Here is a 16,931-nt window from a genome sequence, read left to right as displayed (position 1 = left end):
TTTTGCTTATAAATAAAAAAGCAACTGAAATTCACAAAAATATAAGGAAGAACTTTAAATGTACGTTACAATAAAGAAAAAAGGCCAGTTGGAAAAGATTATGACATTCTAGAAAAACTAAAGATAGTAAAAAGGTCAGTAGTTACCAGGGATTATCAGGTGGGGAAATGATTAAATGGAATACAGAGAATTTTTAGGTAGCAAATACTCTGTATGATACAATAACAATTAATGCCTATCAATACACATTTGCCAAAATTTATAGAATATACAATACTAACAGTAAACAGTAATGTGAAGAACAAGCTTTAAGTGACTGTGATGTGTCAATGTAATTTCATAAATGTAACAAAACTACTCCAATCATGGGGGATGGCTGCTGTTAACAGGGAGCTTATGCAGGTGTGGGTTCAGTGGGCATACGGGAAGTCTCAGCTTTTTCCTCATTTTTGTAGTGAACCTAAGCAGCTCTTGAAAGTCTTTTTTTTTTTTTTTTTTAAGTTAACTGACAGCAGTTTAGGTGCTTGCCAGGCATGCTGCCGACCTGAATTGATCCTTGGCACCACATATGGTCCCCCCAAGCCTGCCAGGAGTGATCCCTTAGTACAGAGCAAGGAGCCAAGTCCTGAGTATAGTTGTGTGTTCACAAAACAACAACAACAACAAAATAGTCAAGTGAGAACAGTCATGTTTTAAAGATTGTTACAGAGCTACAAAGGTGTACCATATGTTCAAATATCAATATATCCACCCAAACATTGTTCTTACAGCCTAGCTATAATCTTAAGTACTGACTCAAAGGTCAAAGTCAGGGGCTGGAGCGATAGTACAGAGGGTAGGGCGTTTGCCTTGCACGCGGCCGACCCGGGTTCAATTCCCAGCATCCCATATGGTCCCCTGAGCACCACCAGGGATAATTCCTGAGTGCAGAGCCAGGAGTAACCCCTGTGCATTGCCGGGTGTGACCCAAAAAGCAAAAAAAAAAAAAAAAAAAAAAGGTCAAAGTCAGAGATAAATGTTTTTTTTCTGATACGATAAAGCATGCCCTTATATAAATTTGGGCTGTTTTTGCTCTCTGGGCCTAAAACACAAATATAATTGATCTGTCTTACAAGTTGGCCTTAGCAAATCTTAACCTGTGAGTTTCTTTTTATGTCTGGGGAGTTGGGTTTTTTTTTGTTTGTTTTTGAGAGCCAGTATTTTAAAATTTCTATTTAAATATTTATCATACTCAAACAGAACTATTAAATCAGGCCAGAGCAATAATGCAGCAGGATCCCATATGGTCCACTGTGTACTGCCATGAGTTAATTTCTCAGTGCTGTCAAGAATAAACCTTGGACATCGCCAGATATGGCCCAAACCCCAACCCCAAAAGGAAACACTATCAAATCAAATATAAATAAATAAAGATATACTACTAGTCGTAAGATCTTAGGAAAAACACTCCCGAAAACATTTCAAACTAATCAAATTAATTCAAATGCTCATTTGTTTTTAAAAAGGGGGGGGAGGGGAGGGCTGGTATCTCTCAATGTTTTTCTTGGGATCATATTTGTGAAGGGATTTTCAGACAAGGGATCTTCTAGGTCATATGAGACCCTGTAGTCAAACCCTGGCACCATGCACAACAGAAAGGGGGAAAGGGGCGGTGAGTGAGGCGTGGAAGACAGCTCAGTTACAGGGGTACATGCCTTCAATGCACAGGGACCGGATCCCCCCAAACGCTAGGTTCCCCGAGAGCCACGCAGCGCAGCTGGAGCCTGCCAAGTGCTGGGAGGCCTCAGCACCCAAACAGTCTGGCTTGCTGGCCAATTAAAGACCAGGAACGGCCACAGGGTCTCCTAATCACGGGAGCTTTTTCCTTGTAGGGAAAAACTGCGGACGCGGGGAAAAAGAAAAGGACCTCCTGATTAAGGAAGAAGTGAAATTAGAGAAGACAGTTCCGTGTCTTCCTTCCACCCTTGGCATTTTTCATTCTCGTGAAAATATTTCTCATCTATTAAATGAGACTGCTGGAATCTGTTACTTCTTTAGTTACCCTTCTGTACAGGAGACCCTGTGTTCAGGGGACAGGAATGGGTGTATCTCAACTATTATTCTTTTTAAAACATTAAATGATTTTTAAATATTTGATAACCTCATGCTACTCTATTATAGATGAAGATGATTTCATAAGGTTTTAAATGCTGGCTCGTTAGCAGAAAACTTTTACATGAGAATATATTCACATACTGCATTAATAATAAAAGAAACAGGTATTTAATTTTAAAATTACTTACTGTGTAATTGAATTTTGAACACTTTTTTCATTTAAAGTCATCCCAGGAGGTGGGTCATTTTGCAAAGCCAACAGTTCTTTCTGTAGTCGTTTCTAGAAAAGAACATTAACAGTTCACTGTACTGTATGTATAACCTAAAATCTTTCTAGTTATAGTTGGAAATATTTGGTTAACCAATTTTCTCCAAATGTTTATGTATTTTCCTTTTCAACTACTTCATATTTTCTAACTTAAAGGCCTAATTCAAAACTTTGGATTACCTGTCTTGTAATTTTCTCTACTGTCCCAATATGCTTACGTATATTTGCAGAGGACAGAGATAACCCAATGACCTGGAGCACATGCTTTCCCAGCAGGACAATGTGGTTTGCTCCAGGCAATGCATGGTGGAGCACAGCCAGGAGCACCCCTCAAGCACAGAGGTTCCTGAGCATCTATGGGATGCTTACATGAATAGCTCTTGAGCACTGCCAGGTTTGGCCCCCAAACCAAAATAAACAATGTGTAAATATTTTCAAATGCAAATACTGATGCAACATTACAAAAATTCACTGTTTTTTCCACTGATTATATGGTCTTGGACTAGCTTTGTTTTGGACCACACCTGTTCTCAGGGCTTATTCCTGGCTCTGCCCTGAGAGATCACTCCTGGAAGATTTGAATTCCGGGGACCACATGGGTTGCTGGGGATCAAACACAGGTCAGCTGCATGAAAGGCAAATGCCCTACCTGCTGTACTACTGCCTCAGCCCTGTCTCAGTTGAAAGCCTACCTCATGTGCTAGGAGAGAAGGCAGCTGGGAAAGAGAAGAGACCACTAAGTCAATGATGGTTGGAGGGATGGCTTGGGATGGGAGATGTGTGCTGAAAGTAGACAAAGGACCAAACAGAACGGTCCCTCATGATTTGCAAACCATAATGCCCAAAGCAGAGAGAGAGTAAGAAGGAAAGTGTCTGCCAAAAAGGCAGGGGGTGGGGTGGAGGTGGCGGGAGGGATACTGGGGACAATGGTGGCAGAAAATGTACACCAGTGGAGGGATCATTGTCTGACTGAAACTCAATCATGAAAGCTTTGTAACTGTATCTTACAGTGATTCAATTAAATAAATAAAGTGCCTAAAAAAAAGGTTGGTCCAACAGTACAGCAGGTAGGGCATTTGCCTTGCATGTGGCTGACCAGGTTCAATCCTCAGCAACCCATATGGTCTCGTGAGCCCACCAGGAGTAAACCTAAAGTGCCTAAAAGTCGCTGAGGGATCAAGAAAATGATGAAAAAAACTGAAGCTCTTGTCTTACCTGTGTAAGACAAGATCTGTGTAAGGCCCTGAACTCAATCCCTAGCACGACATGGTATCCCAACCATCACGTAGTGAGAAGGCCCCCAACAAAAAAAGTTTTGGCAGTGCTTCCTATACGATTCTATTATATGTATCAGTTTTCCTTCATAATTTAAAAGTAATGTGTTCATGTCAGGGGCCCGAGATAGTAGAGGGGTTAGGCACTTGCTCTGTATGCGGCCAATCGTAACAAAATCCCTGGTGCTGCATTTGGTCCCCCGAACCCTTTCAGGAGTGACCTCTGAGCACAGAGCTAGGAGTAAGCCCTGAGAACTGACACATGTGGCCCCCAAACAAAAAGTATGTAGGAGAATCTTCCTGAGGAACTAATCATACATGCAACACAAGCTTTCATGGAAAAAAATCCTTTAAAAAAACTGTTTCATTATTTTAGTTTTGGGGGTAACACCCAGCAGTGCTTAGGGGATCACATACAGTACCAGGAACTGAACCCAAATCACCTGCATGCAAAGCAAGCACCTTATCCATACTGTACTCTCTCTCTGCTCCCCAACACACTCGCCCACCAGCTGTACTCACACTGTGAGCAACGCCTGGTCACAATGCTGGCAAATTGGTTTATCCAGACAAGACAGCACTTAGAAGTCACTCCTGCAATAGTATTCTGGGAACCAAGTGGAACATGGAGCTGAACCTGGGTGTCCAGAACGGAAACCAGTGAAACGGCTCAATAGGCTGAGTGCATGCTCTGGTCCAGGTTCCATCCCCCAAACCACCGGGGGTGACGCCCAAGAACACAGCCTAGTAGCACCCCCAAGCACTAGGTTCATATGGCTCTCTCCCCAAAGATTTCAGAACAAATTAAAAGCATACCAAATGAAAAATAATTGCATCATATTATTCCTAATAGAAGCTCTTTGTTTAAATAGTAAGATAATGGAAATTAAAAGTGTGAAAATTTTGGGGTTTCGTTTTATTTTGGGGCCACATCACACCTGGTGGTGCTCAGGGGTTATTCCTGGCTCTGTACTCAGGAATTACTCCTGGCAGTGCTTTGTGGGATGCTGGTGATCAAACCAGGGTTGACTGAATACAAGGCAAGTGCCTTACCTGCTTTACTATTGCTCAGGCCCACTATGTGAGAATTTTAAAAGCTTAAACTACAACATAAGGTCACAAAAAGTTTCAAAGTCAAAGATATCAGGATTCCCTCCCCCACCCTCACCCCGGCAAAGCTGGCAATGATACTGGTATCAAGAAAAATTGCTTTTGGGGCCGGAGCGATAGCACAGCAGGTAGGCCGTTTGCCTTGCATGCGGCCGACCCGGGTTCGATTCCCAGCATCCTATATGGTCCCCTGAGCACTGCCAGGGGTGATCCCTGAGTGCAGAGCCAGGAGTAACCCCTGTGCATCGCCAGGTGTGACCCAAAAAGGAAAAAAAAAAATTGCTTTTAAGATCAGTAATACAAAAAGTCCTCAGAGATCTGGGCCCTACACAAGCAGGATGAGAATGCTATTAGGGTATCCCAAAGAAGAATCGAAAGAGCTATGCTGGGAATATCATGTCTCACTCAAGTGAGAGAAGGAATCCAGAGTTCTGACCTCCGTCAACGGTCAAAAATCAGGGATGCTGTCTCGTTTGCATATATATATATATATAAACTATATATATACTACATATATATAAAACTATATATATACACATGTATGTATGTATATCTATATCACTGTCATCCCGTTGATCTATGATTTGCTCGAGTGGGCACCAGTAACATCTCCATTTGTCCTAGCCCTGAAATTTTAGCAGCCTCTCTTTACTTGTTCTTCCCAGCGGTGCTGCATTGGAGGCTCTTTCAGGGTAAGGGGAATGAGACCCATCGTTATTACTGTATTTGGCATATCGAATACACCATGGAGAGCTTGCCAGGCTCTGCATACCACTGGATGTGCCACACCCCCTGTCCCCCACAATTTGACATTTTCTATCTCCATCCATTCCTTTCTTCCTTCCCTGTTTGTCTGAGGGGTGGGGGGAGAGAGGGCACCTACACCATTTTGCTGAGATCATGCCCAAGTCAGCCACATGCAAGGCAAGGATCTTGACTGCTGACTACTTCTCCAGCCCACCCTATTCCTTCCGTTCTTTACACTAACACAAACTCCTAAGACTTAGCTAGCATCCACTGCCTCTATTGCTCCGTAACATTTTTCAAGAATAAAGCCAGGTATGAACCAAAGTTATTTGCCTATCGCCCTTTCTTAGGGGAGAAAACAATCACTCGGCACCCTCAGGATATTAAGTGAAGTCCTGCTCCCCATTGTACCTGAGGACACTTTATTCCCCTGGAATGCTCCATCACCCCCCCCCCCAATCTCCACACATACCCAGAGGGCAGTGTTATCCACTTTGGGAAACACTAAACTGACATACTGACATAAAGTATCAAATTCTATAAAATCAAGAAAATATTAGTATACAAAGTATCAATTCTATACTAGAACCTAAGATATTTAAAGAAAACTTATAGAATTCTACTCATGAACATAAAAAGTTTTAACAAATAAAACTTAATAGTGTATTAAAATATCCATCTTCTCCCTTCAACGCCAGCATGGTGACCGTCATCTTTCAGAGCCTATCAGGCAGAGGTATGAGTCTTCAGTGACAGGGCACGTTGGGAATCTCGGGATGCGGGAGCAGAGCCGGCACTGCTCCCCACCGAGAGAGACCCTGAGCAGCCGCCCATGAATGGCTCCTCTGCTCCTGAACAGCCATGATCCCAGAGGCACACAAACCAATCTCAGAACCCAGGGGCTTCTGGCAGAAATCCCTCTGGACTTAATTACTAGAATACCAGAAATCCAAAACCAAGACAACATATGCTCTTCACTATCAGCAATAGAAAACAAATTATCAAAAGATGCCTTTTCAGTGGGTCTGATTGTTGGGGAAAAAATTCCAAATAATAATAATGGGTTTCTGTCGAAACACTGAATGCAATCAAAGTAAAGAGAGAGTAAAGTGAAAATCATCTACCACACAGGCGGGGTGGAGGGGGGGTGGGATGGGAAGTATACTGGGGTTCTTGATGGTGGAACATCTGCACTGGTGAGAGGATAGGTGTTTGTTCATTGTATGACTGAGACTTAAACCTGAAAGCTTTGTAATTATTCTCACGGTGATTCAATAAAAAATAAATAAATAAAATAAAATAATATGACCGTGTCGGTTTCCCCTCTCAAGGAAAGTTAGAATGAACCATTTCTGAATTGAAAAAAAATAACATGAACATACAGCTGTTACGAACAATGAAATTACGTAATCTGCTGCAACCTGGTTGGAACTAGAAGTTAGCATGTTGAGTGAAGTCAAACCCAGGATGATCTCACTTATCTGTGGTATAGAATTCCATATGAGGAAATGTAATAAAGGAAGGATGCCTAGATCACCCTTGACATCAATGTTTAGAAAGGAGGACAGAGAGTAGTCAAGGGAGGGAGGGGGAGAAAAAAGGGAAATAATACGTGAACAGGAATAAAGTCTTCAGTTATACTAGTGATGTGGGTGAGTGGTATAGTCAAAACACACAACCCAACAACAGTCAAAAAATGAGATCTAAGCTGCAACCACTAGAACTCTGTAATGTGGCTGTCAGGTTGACAAAGGAGACGGGGTAGCAGTTATGGGTGGGGAGGGAATATGGGAACACTGGTGGAGGGAAATTAAAACCCCACTGGTGGTGGGACTGGTGTTGAAATATGCCTACAACTCAACTATCAATAACTGTGTAAATCACAGTTCTTTAAATTTTAAAAGCTAGGGAAAAAACACAAAAAAACACCATCTCAATCCATTAGCAAACTCAGAAGAGAACTTCCTCAAATCTGGCAATGGCATCCATGACAAACTATTTCAGATTCTTTCCGTTTGCATATACAGAAACACAACCGAGTTTGCATACTGATCTCATTCTTCAATCGTACTAGATTCTGGGCCAGGAACACTGTGGGTAAGGTTCTTGCCTTGCCTGTGGCCGGCCCAGGTTCAATCCCCAGCATCCCATATGGTCCCCAAGCATGCCAGAAGTAACCCCTGAGCACTGCCTGTTGTGACTGAAAAACAAAAATATCTCACTAGACACCTTCATTAGTTCCAGCAAGATTTTGTCAGTTTCTCTAAAGATAAGCCATCTGTAATGTAACTTTCCTTCTTTTCAATGTGAATATCATTTATTTTGGTTTATTGCCCATCATACTCACTGGAATCTCTATGACAATACTGAAGAGAACTGGTTAAGATGGACATTCCCATCTTATTTCTAACTTTAGAAAGAAAACATTTAATTTCCATCTTTATGTGAAAGTCAACAACATATGTGCATATGTACACATATGTATAAAACTGATTTTTGAGAAAATTATAAAAAGCTACACAGTGAAAAATAGTTTCATATACTGTGCACAAATACTGGCTATTAAAATTAAAAAGTAAATAATGCCCCCATTGCAGCAAGAGGCATAGTATACCCATCTGATGTGGTTCAATCCCCAGCTCCACATACGGTCCCCCAAGCCCACCAGAAGTGATCACTGAGTAGATAGCCAGGAATAAGCCCTAAGTAAATGGGCCCCAACAACCCCCCCCAAATTATAGTACAATGGAAGTTCAACATAAACTAAAAAGAGTTGTCCAGTAGTAAAGAATCTACACAGAAGCAGTACTGCTCACTTAAAAACAAAGATCCACTGAGGATCTAGAATCATAATCAACCTAACTCTGAGGAATTTTAACAGAATGATGAAAAACTCAGCATATCTTAGAGATGCTGGAACCCAGATAAATAGCAGTGGCTTAGAATAAGGCTTCTTATTTAATATTTTTGATTTGGGGGTCATACTCCATGGTGCTTGGAAGACTGTGGATCGCTAGGGACCAAGCACAGCTCTCCCACATGCAAAGTATGTGCTACTAACCCTCAGCCATCTCTCTGGTTCTTAAGGAGAAAAATTTTTTTTTTTCGCTTTTTGGGTCACACCCGGCAATGCACAGGGGTTACTCCTGGCTCTTCACTCAGGAATTACCCCTGGCGGTGCTCAGGGGACCATATGGGATGCTGGGATTAGAACCCGGGTCGGCCGTGTGCAAGGCAAACGCCCTACCCGCTGTGCTATCGCTCCAGCCCCTTGAGGAGAAATTCTTCATCTTTCTCTACTTGCAACACCTGATCTCCAGAGAAAAATAATTTAATTTTTCTGCCTTTGGGGGAATCATACCTGGTGGTGTTCAAGGGACTATGAGGTCTGGAGCAAATACAGACATCCAACTGCAAAGCACATACTCAGCCTTTTGGTTTTTTTTTTTCTCTGACCCCTCACCCAAGAAATTTTAATATGGCCCTGGGTATAAAATAGGTATACAAATCAAACAGTTGTTGATAATAAATCATGAAAACTTTTTAAAATACAAATTTTGTGGGCTCTCAAGCAGTGCTCTAGGGTGTCCAGGGCTACATCCAGTGACATTCAGGGGCCCATGTGGTACTGGGGGTGGAAGTGGTACACAGGTCGACTGCATACAAGGCATGTGCCTTCATTTTTATATTATCTCTCTGGTTCCTTAAAGTTTTTAAGAGAACTGAAGAGTTGGTACAGAAGTTAGGGTGCTTGCTCTGCACACAGCCAACCCAGATTTGACTGCTGGCACCATATATGGTCCCTGAGCACTGTCTGGAGTTGCTGGTTGAGCACAGACATAAGACTGAGCCCTGAACACTGTTGGGTGTCCACCCCAGCCCTCCCAAGTAAGTTTTGGTTTGGCTGTCACACGAGGTGGTGCTCAGGGCTCAATCCTCTGCACTGGAGGATCACTCCAGGTGGAGCTTGGGAGAACAAAGGGGGTGCCGGGGATTACACCCCGATCAGCCACGTGTAAGGCAAGTGCACTACAGGCTATACTATCTTTCTAGCCCTTCAAAGTTTTAAGTCAGGGACGGGGAGAGCTAGAACTTGCTCTGCATGTCAGAGTCCTCAGACGGATCCTCTACCCCACATGGTCCTGGGCAGCTCTGGGAGTCACTCCCAAGCACCACTGGAGGTGGGCCGCAAAACAAATCCTTAAGACTGTTACTACTCATATACAATTCCAAAGTTCAAAATACAAAATTTGAAAGGTTGTCTAAACACACCATGGACATAAAGTTACCTCTGGATAGCAACTGAGCGAGTGGTCTGTCAGCAGCCAGTCTAGATACTCTGTTCAGGAGTCTTACTCCTAAAGAGTTCCTATGGCTGATACTTTGTTTCTTTGTATAAAAGAGCCACCAAAGGAGACCTCACTAAAATTACTTCAACAGTGAATATAGACACAGGTATACTTTGGTAAAAATATGACTATAGATAAACAACAATAGCATTGTCCTCCCGCTGTCTATTGATTTGCTCATATATTAGGCCAATTAAATTAACCTCTGGAGATAAAAGGTTGCTTTTTTGGTTCTTGTTTTCCCTAAACTTTCAGGGAGGTTTCACTATGGTGCCAAAGATGAAAACCATTAACTAAATTATGTAGGTAACTAAAGAAAAAAAAAGTGGGGGAAGGTATTGAACTATCACAGAAAAAGCAAAGAGCAAATAAGGAACCTGGATTTAGCAACATTGGGGTCAGACTGGGTGAGGGTCCAACTGGCTGTCTTGTAAGTTTGAGGCCATGAACTTAACTCCCAGTGCCACCCAGTAGAGTTAAGCACTATCCTAGCAGCTCTGATCATCTGCAGTCTTCTGTCCGTGATCCCTGGCATTGCAAACAATTTTTGACAATATACCAGGACTAAGTGTGTAATGACCCACAGTGAGGCCCACAACAAAGCATGTGTTAACTTGCCATTATGGCATCAACAGAGGAAGGGAAGGGCCGAATGAAATAAGTGAAACAAAGAAAGCATAAAGAGACCATACTACAGATCTTTAAAAATCTGCATGTGGCACATTTCAAGCTGCTACAGTCACAGTGGAGATAAGTTCAAGTTAGGCACAGCCCTGCTCAACCCCTGGAACCCCGGTCTCCATACCTTCAGCACTGCCAGGTGCAAAAGAAGCCAAGTATGACTTGATGGTCTCTAGCACTACTAAGAATGAGGACTGAGCCCTTTTGGGGAATGGCCCAGAGCCCCCAGGCACTGAGAGAATGGCTCTTATATAATTGAAAAAAAAAATAAAACCAAAGTCAAGGCACAAAATTTCACCAAATTTTCAAGTCTTAAAAAGAAAGGGCAGGGAACACACACTAACTAGACACCAATTTTCCTTGCAGTGTGGAAATACAAGGGCAATCTCAAGATACACACTCATAAAAGAAATCGTACCTTTCCCCACTGATAGCCAACACACTGGGAATCAGACACAATTTCTCTCTTAACATGTGTATTCAAGAAGGGTAGTTTAAAATAAAATGTCCACTGCATTATGAAACATACCACCACCAAAACATGCATGACATGAACTACATTGCAATTTGAGCCCGCGTAATTATTCTTCCTATTTTACTCAGAAATGACTGTAGTCATTAAGTGGCAAAGCTAGAATTCAAATCAGATTCACCTGAATCTAAAGCTGCGCCTATTAGTCCCATTAATTACACATTTACGAGCACCACTCATGTCCCACTCTAGGTCATAATCAAAGGAAATATCTGATATCTAAGAGCTATGAAGACAAAAGTATGGGGCCTACAAGAATCAGTGGTTAGTGGGCTATTTTATAATGTGTAGTCATGGAAAGTTTCTCTGAGAAAGCCACATCTGAAACAAAGATCTGACACACAAAAAGGAAGTGAGCCATCCAGATATGTAAAGATATGTAAAGAAGTGCACTCCAAGAAGAGCAAATAACAGGGGCAAGAGAAAGGAGGCAGATAGAGTAGGAAGGCCAATAAACCAGCAGAGAAAAGTAGGGGAAGATAAGTGATGTAAAGCCTTCAAGGCTGTAACAGAGGGGTTGAAGTGATAGGACAGTGGGTAGGGAGTTTGCTTTGCATACGGCAGACCCAGGTTTGAACTCTGGCATCTCATAGGCATCCCCCAAGCACCTGAGTACAGAGCCAGGAGTAACCCCTGAGCATCAGCAGGTGTGACCCACAAAGGGGGGGAGGGGGAAAATAAAGGTGCAACAGAGAAGCTCCTGCAGAGAGATAAGTGTCATTCAGTGAGACTCGAAATAATGACTTGAGGAAAAATAAAAAGCAAAGGAACAAGGACACACCCAGGAAAACCAGTCATAATACCTACCTCAGAGAGTAACTCATGAGATAAATTAAATGATTGGGTACTGGATACAGTTTTAGGTAAAGATGATAAAATATACTTTACCATGGAATAAAATGAAATGGAGGTTTTTGATTGAGCAAATGGGAAGAACTGAAGTTGCTGTGTATCAAAATGTGGAATACGACACAAAGTTTCAGTGAAGTACAAATTTTAAGGCGGTGTTTTACATATTTACTTCTATTAATCTGTTCTTGCTCTCATTATTACACTACACATGAATTTTTGTGCAACAAGTGGTAAATTACAATAGTTTGAAGGCTGGAAAGCTAACGTAGTAGGTAAGATGCTTGCCTTGCACACGGCTGATCTGGGTTGGACCACGGCACCCCATATGATGCCCCAAGCCCCACCAGGAGTGATCCCTGACCACAAAGCCAGGAGTAAGTCCTGAGCACTGTTGGGTGTGGCCAGAAAAAGATTTTTAGATTCTAGATTCTGGCTTGTACTTGCACCATTTGTTAGTGATTCAAAACTGCATTTACATGCAAATACTATCAAATAAAAAAGCCTAAACATCCAACAAACATGAAGTGACATTGCATAGATAACGTAAACAATGAAGCAAGCAGAAAAACTATCAAGATGCAGTAAAATCATCCAACAAATACTCAGTTTAGTAAAATGTAACGCAGAAGTTTATTTTTCAGAAAGATGCCAGATGACCTCTACATTTTGGGGTCATTTTAGTGCCCTAACTCCAGGGTGGATCCCCAGGTGCCGGGAGAAAGGGATCGTGGAGTGCCAAGGGGAAATCCAGGGCCTCCCCATGCAAAGCATGCACTCAGCCTAGAAGCACACTCACCCTACCCAATGGTATCTGTTCTTGATGTTTTGTTTGGGACACCAGTAGTGCACACGGCAGTGCTGTGGGTCACTCCCAGCAGTGCTTAAGGGACCCATGCAGTGCCCAAGATCAAACCTAAGGCACCAGCATGCAAAGAGCATGCAGTCCTTTGAGCAAGCTCTCTCTCCCTCCAGTTAGATAATAGCTATGTTTAAAACTCTCCCTGATAAGTATTATCTTTAAGAGTTGCTGTTGTAATTTTACTCATTATTTTAGTATATGCACAAAAAAACTCTATAGGTGTGGGGGTGAGGGACACGGTAATCAAGGTTGAGGCAACACTCAGCAGTGCTCAAGGGATAATCCCAGTTATGTAGTCAGGAGTTGCCCCAGTGGTACTCAGGGGATTAGGTAGCACCAGGGAACAAACCCAGGTGTTCAGCATCCAAGCCTGCACTCAGCCTGTTGAGCCATTTTTCCAGCTAAAGAGCTTGGTTTCTAATCAGATCTATACTACTCTGTTGCTAAATAAAATGCCTGCATTAAATCTTTTCCTAAATAAATTATTACTGGGGCCAGAGTGATAGTACAGTGGATAGGGCACTTGCCTTACACACTGCTAGCCTGGGTTTGATCCCTGCATCTGACATAGACCCCAACCCTATCAAGAATGATTCCTAATCGGGGCTGGAGCGATAGCACAGCGGGTGGGGCATTTGCCTTGCATGCGGCCGACCCGGGTTCTAATCCCAGCATCCCATATGGTCCCCTGAGCACCACCAGGGGTAATTCCTGAGTGAAGAGCCAGGAGTAACCCTTGTGCATCACCAAAACTAAAAAAACTAAACTAACCCAAAAACTAAAAAAAAAAAAAAAATGATTCCTAAGCAGAGCCTGAGTAGCAACAGGCGTGGCCCCAAAACCAAAATAAGTAAATCATTACTTGCTAAGTCACTTAGTACAAAGTTTGTGCACCCTTTGTTATATGGAGACCCAGGCCCACATGTCCAATGACAAAGAGGCAGGAGGTTCCAAAGCCAAATCAATAAAATAATTTCTTTCCGATATCAGAATGAAATAGCATTATCTAACTTTCCATTTGGTAAAGCTGAAAATAGAATCCAAAGGGGAAAAAAATGTGAGAATGGAGGAGAGCGAGCTCAAAGGGCTAAACACATACCTTGAATACAGCAGGCCCAACAGGTTTGATCCCAAGCACTGCAAGGTCCCCAGAGCAGAGCTAGGAGAATCCTGGAGCACTGAGCCAGGAGTAGTTCCAGAGTGCTAACAGACATGGCTCCCAAACAAACAAAACTCTGTGAATACTTTGTTCATTTAGCATTTACACAGAACACCTTTTTGTTTTGTTTTGTCCCCACACAGCAATGTTCAAAGCCTACTCCTGGTTTTGTGCTCAGGGATCACTCCTGGCAGTGCTCAGGAGGACCATATGGGATGCTGACGATGGCCACCTACAAGGCAAATACCCAATGCAGACCCCAACAACTTTAATTCTACTTGATGCCGTTTTTCTTCCCCTTGGCATTTGCTAGAATAACTGACAGCCCTATAACGAGCTCGAGTATCCAAGCAACCTTTCTCAATGCTATAATTCTTCCGAGAATCCAAGATAACAGTAAATTTTCTAACTTTTGATCAAGCTATAATCCCTCAAAATGCCATGGTATCTGGTTGTCAAGGCACAGAACTACAATAAGTATGTAGGTACAAACCGTAATCCACCTCTCAATCACTACAATTACTTGAGGAAAGAGCAGAGTTGTAAATAACCCCAAATAATTTCTCAATCATCTAAAAATAAAAACATATTCACAATCTATCTCCTGTTATGAAGTCTTACTCCTGTCATCTAGCTAGACCAAATTAGTAAAGAGAGCAAAAGAAAATGCAGAAAACCCACAAGAGTAATCTAATTAATCATTTCTCTCCATTATATCACTATTTTAATTTTTTTGGTTTGGGGGCCATACCCTGTGATGCTCAGGGCTTACTCCTGACTCTGTGCTCAATGATCACTCCTGGGTGCTCGGGGGACTATACCCGGTGCTGGGGATCAAACCTAGTGTATCTGGAGCAGGGAAAACGTCCTACGCGCAGTACTATGGCTCTGGCTCCAAACTTCATAGTTTTTTAGAGCTGACAAGTATCTATTTGTAAAAAACCGCTGAAAAAAACTATTATGTACTTATTTTTTTGTTTGTTTGGAGGTCATACCTGGTAATACCTGCTCAGGAGTTATTCCTGGCTCTGCGCTAAGGAATTACTCCTAGTGGTGCTCAGAGAGCCATATGGGATGCTGGGAATCGAACCTCGGTGGGCTCAGTACAAGGAAAGAGTCCCACCCACAGTACTACTACTTCAGTCTCTATGCACTGATTTTTTACAATTATAAAACATAAGGTGAGGGGCTGGAGTGATAGCACAGTGGGTAAGGCGTTTGCTTTGCACGCGGCTGACCCGGGTTCAGATTCCCAGCATCCCATATGGTCCCCTGTGCATCGCCAGGGGTAGTTCCTGAGTGCAGAGCCAGGAGTAACCCCTGTGCATCACCAGGTGTGACCCAAAAAGCAAAAACAAACAAACAAACAAAAAAAAAAAAAAACCCTTAAGGTGGTTTACACATCTAATACACATTTAAATTAAAGTAGGTCAAACTAGAAAAGCATTAACAAGCATACTTTCAAAATTCCAACTTCCAACTAACTCTGAATGAAACAGCTAAATCAGGGGCCACATAAGTGGGTGTGGCCCCCAAAAGAGAAAAAAGACAATATATCACAAAGACAAACTAGCTACTTCATGAAAGGAAATAATCCAAGGGGGAGAAGGGCACTGTGGACTCAGTACAAAATGAAACAATCCAAAAGATACAATTTCATGGCTGACTAAAACAGAACCACTTTCATACTGCTACACTTTAAAGAAATGTTTCAAATAATATAGTTTCCCTTCAGTAAGGCTTTTGCAACTTGTGCAGAAAGTTTGTATCAAATAATTTGAAGTCCCTAAAAGATGACCATTAAAAACTTGTGGAACACTGGCTGGTGGGACCCCACATGTGCATGGGGGTGTGGGGGAATGTGACAAAGGGATCAGCCCAACAGAGAGCTTGCCTTGCACGTGTGAGACCCTGGGTTTGATTTCTATACTGGAAAAACTTGCCACAACTTTTCATTCAATGACCGTTTCCTTCCTGGGCCACACCCAGCAGTGCTCAGAGCCTATTCCTGGCTCACAGATCCATATGCAGTGCTGGGAATCAAATCCAGGTAGGCTTAGTGGAAAGTTAAGTGCCCGAGTTACTGTGCTCTGTCTTCTGCCCCTCTATTTAATGTTTTAAGATCCCAGTTATTATCAAAACGAAATGTGTTTATTTAGATCTTTGACTCCTTCCAGTGTGAAGTACTGGACCAATCCCAAGGAATGATTTCTTAAAACATAACCTAACCATATAAACCTTACTTGGTCCTTCATGCCTTTGTTCAAGAACAGCAAAATGGGGGAGGGGAAGATGTTAACCACAGGAGAGAAACATCTCAAAGGCTCACACACCTTTGAAAAACCACAAGTTTGGCTTAATGAAGGACTACTCGGGCAGTATTTGGAGTCAGAACATCCCGAGCGTTATTACAGATTCCCCATGTTTCACGGGGAGCTGCCCCGCCAGGTGCATCCAGCCAACCACCTTACCCACAATGTTTAATTTAAAAGTCAGATTTTATGTGTACCATGACCTGAAATAAGGAATGGGGGTACACTTAATAACCTGGGGGTAACTTAATAACCCTGCTAGTATACATGAGAGCAGCTAACATCCCCAACTTTGAAACACAGAGTCTAATAAGAAATTGAAAGGAAAACCCCGGATTTTATTACTTGGTTCTGACTTCTAATCAATTCAAATGATCAAATACTGTTGTTAGGATAAGAGATGTGTTTAACAGTTCTTCTAAAAACTTAAAAGACAGCTTTAGTAGCAGCAATCTCCTGATGCTGATAAGATAAAGAGGGGCTGGAGCGATAGCACAGCGCGTAGGGAGTCTGCCTTGCACTCGGCCAACCCGGGTTGATTCCCAGTATCCCATACGGTCCCCTGAGCACCGCCAGGGGTAATTCCTGAGTGCAGAGCCAGGAGTAGCCCCTGTGCATCGCTGGGTGTGACCCAAAAGGAAAAGAAAAATAAAGAATTATTAACTAAAAGCTTTTTAAGTAAGGAGGTGGCCCT

General features: G+C 42.5%; 1 protein-coding gene across 1 annotated transcript in view; it reads right to left on the bottom strand.

Annotated features, from left to right (window-relative positions):
* UBE2W (ubiquitin conjugating enzyme E2 W) overlaps window positions 1-16,931 on the bottom strand; it is a 57,769-nt gene that overhangs the window by 37,572 nt on the left and 3,266 nt on the right. The window contains 1 exon segment of the mRNA XM_055124433.1: window positions 2,283-2,374. Coding sequence (XP_054980408.1) covers window positions 2,283-2,374 — 92 coding nt within the window.

The sequence above is a fragment of the Sorex araneus genome, chromosome 2, assembly GCF_027595985.1.
Source record: "Sorex araneus isolate mSorAra2 chromosome 2, mSorAra2.pri, whole genome shotgun sequence".
Classification (NCBI taxonomy): Eukaryota; Metazoa; Chordata; class Mammalia; order Eulipotyphla; family Soricidae; genus Sorex; species Sorex araneus.
Note: the sequence above shows the minus strand (reverse complement) of the source record. Positions and strands in the feature narration are given on the sequence as shown.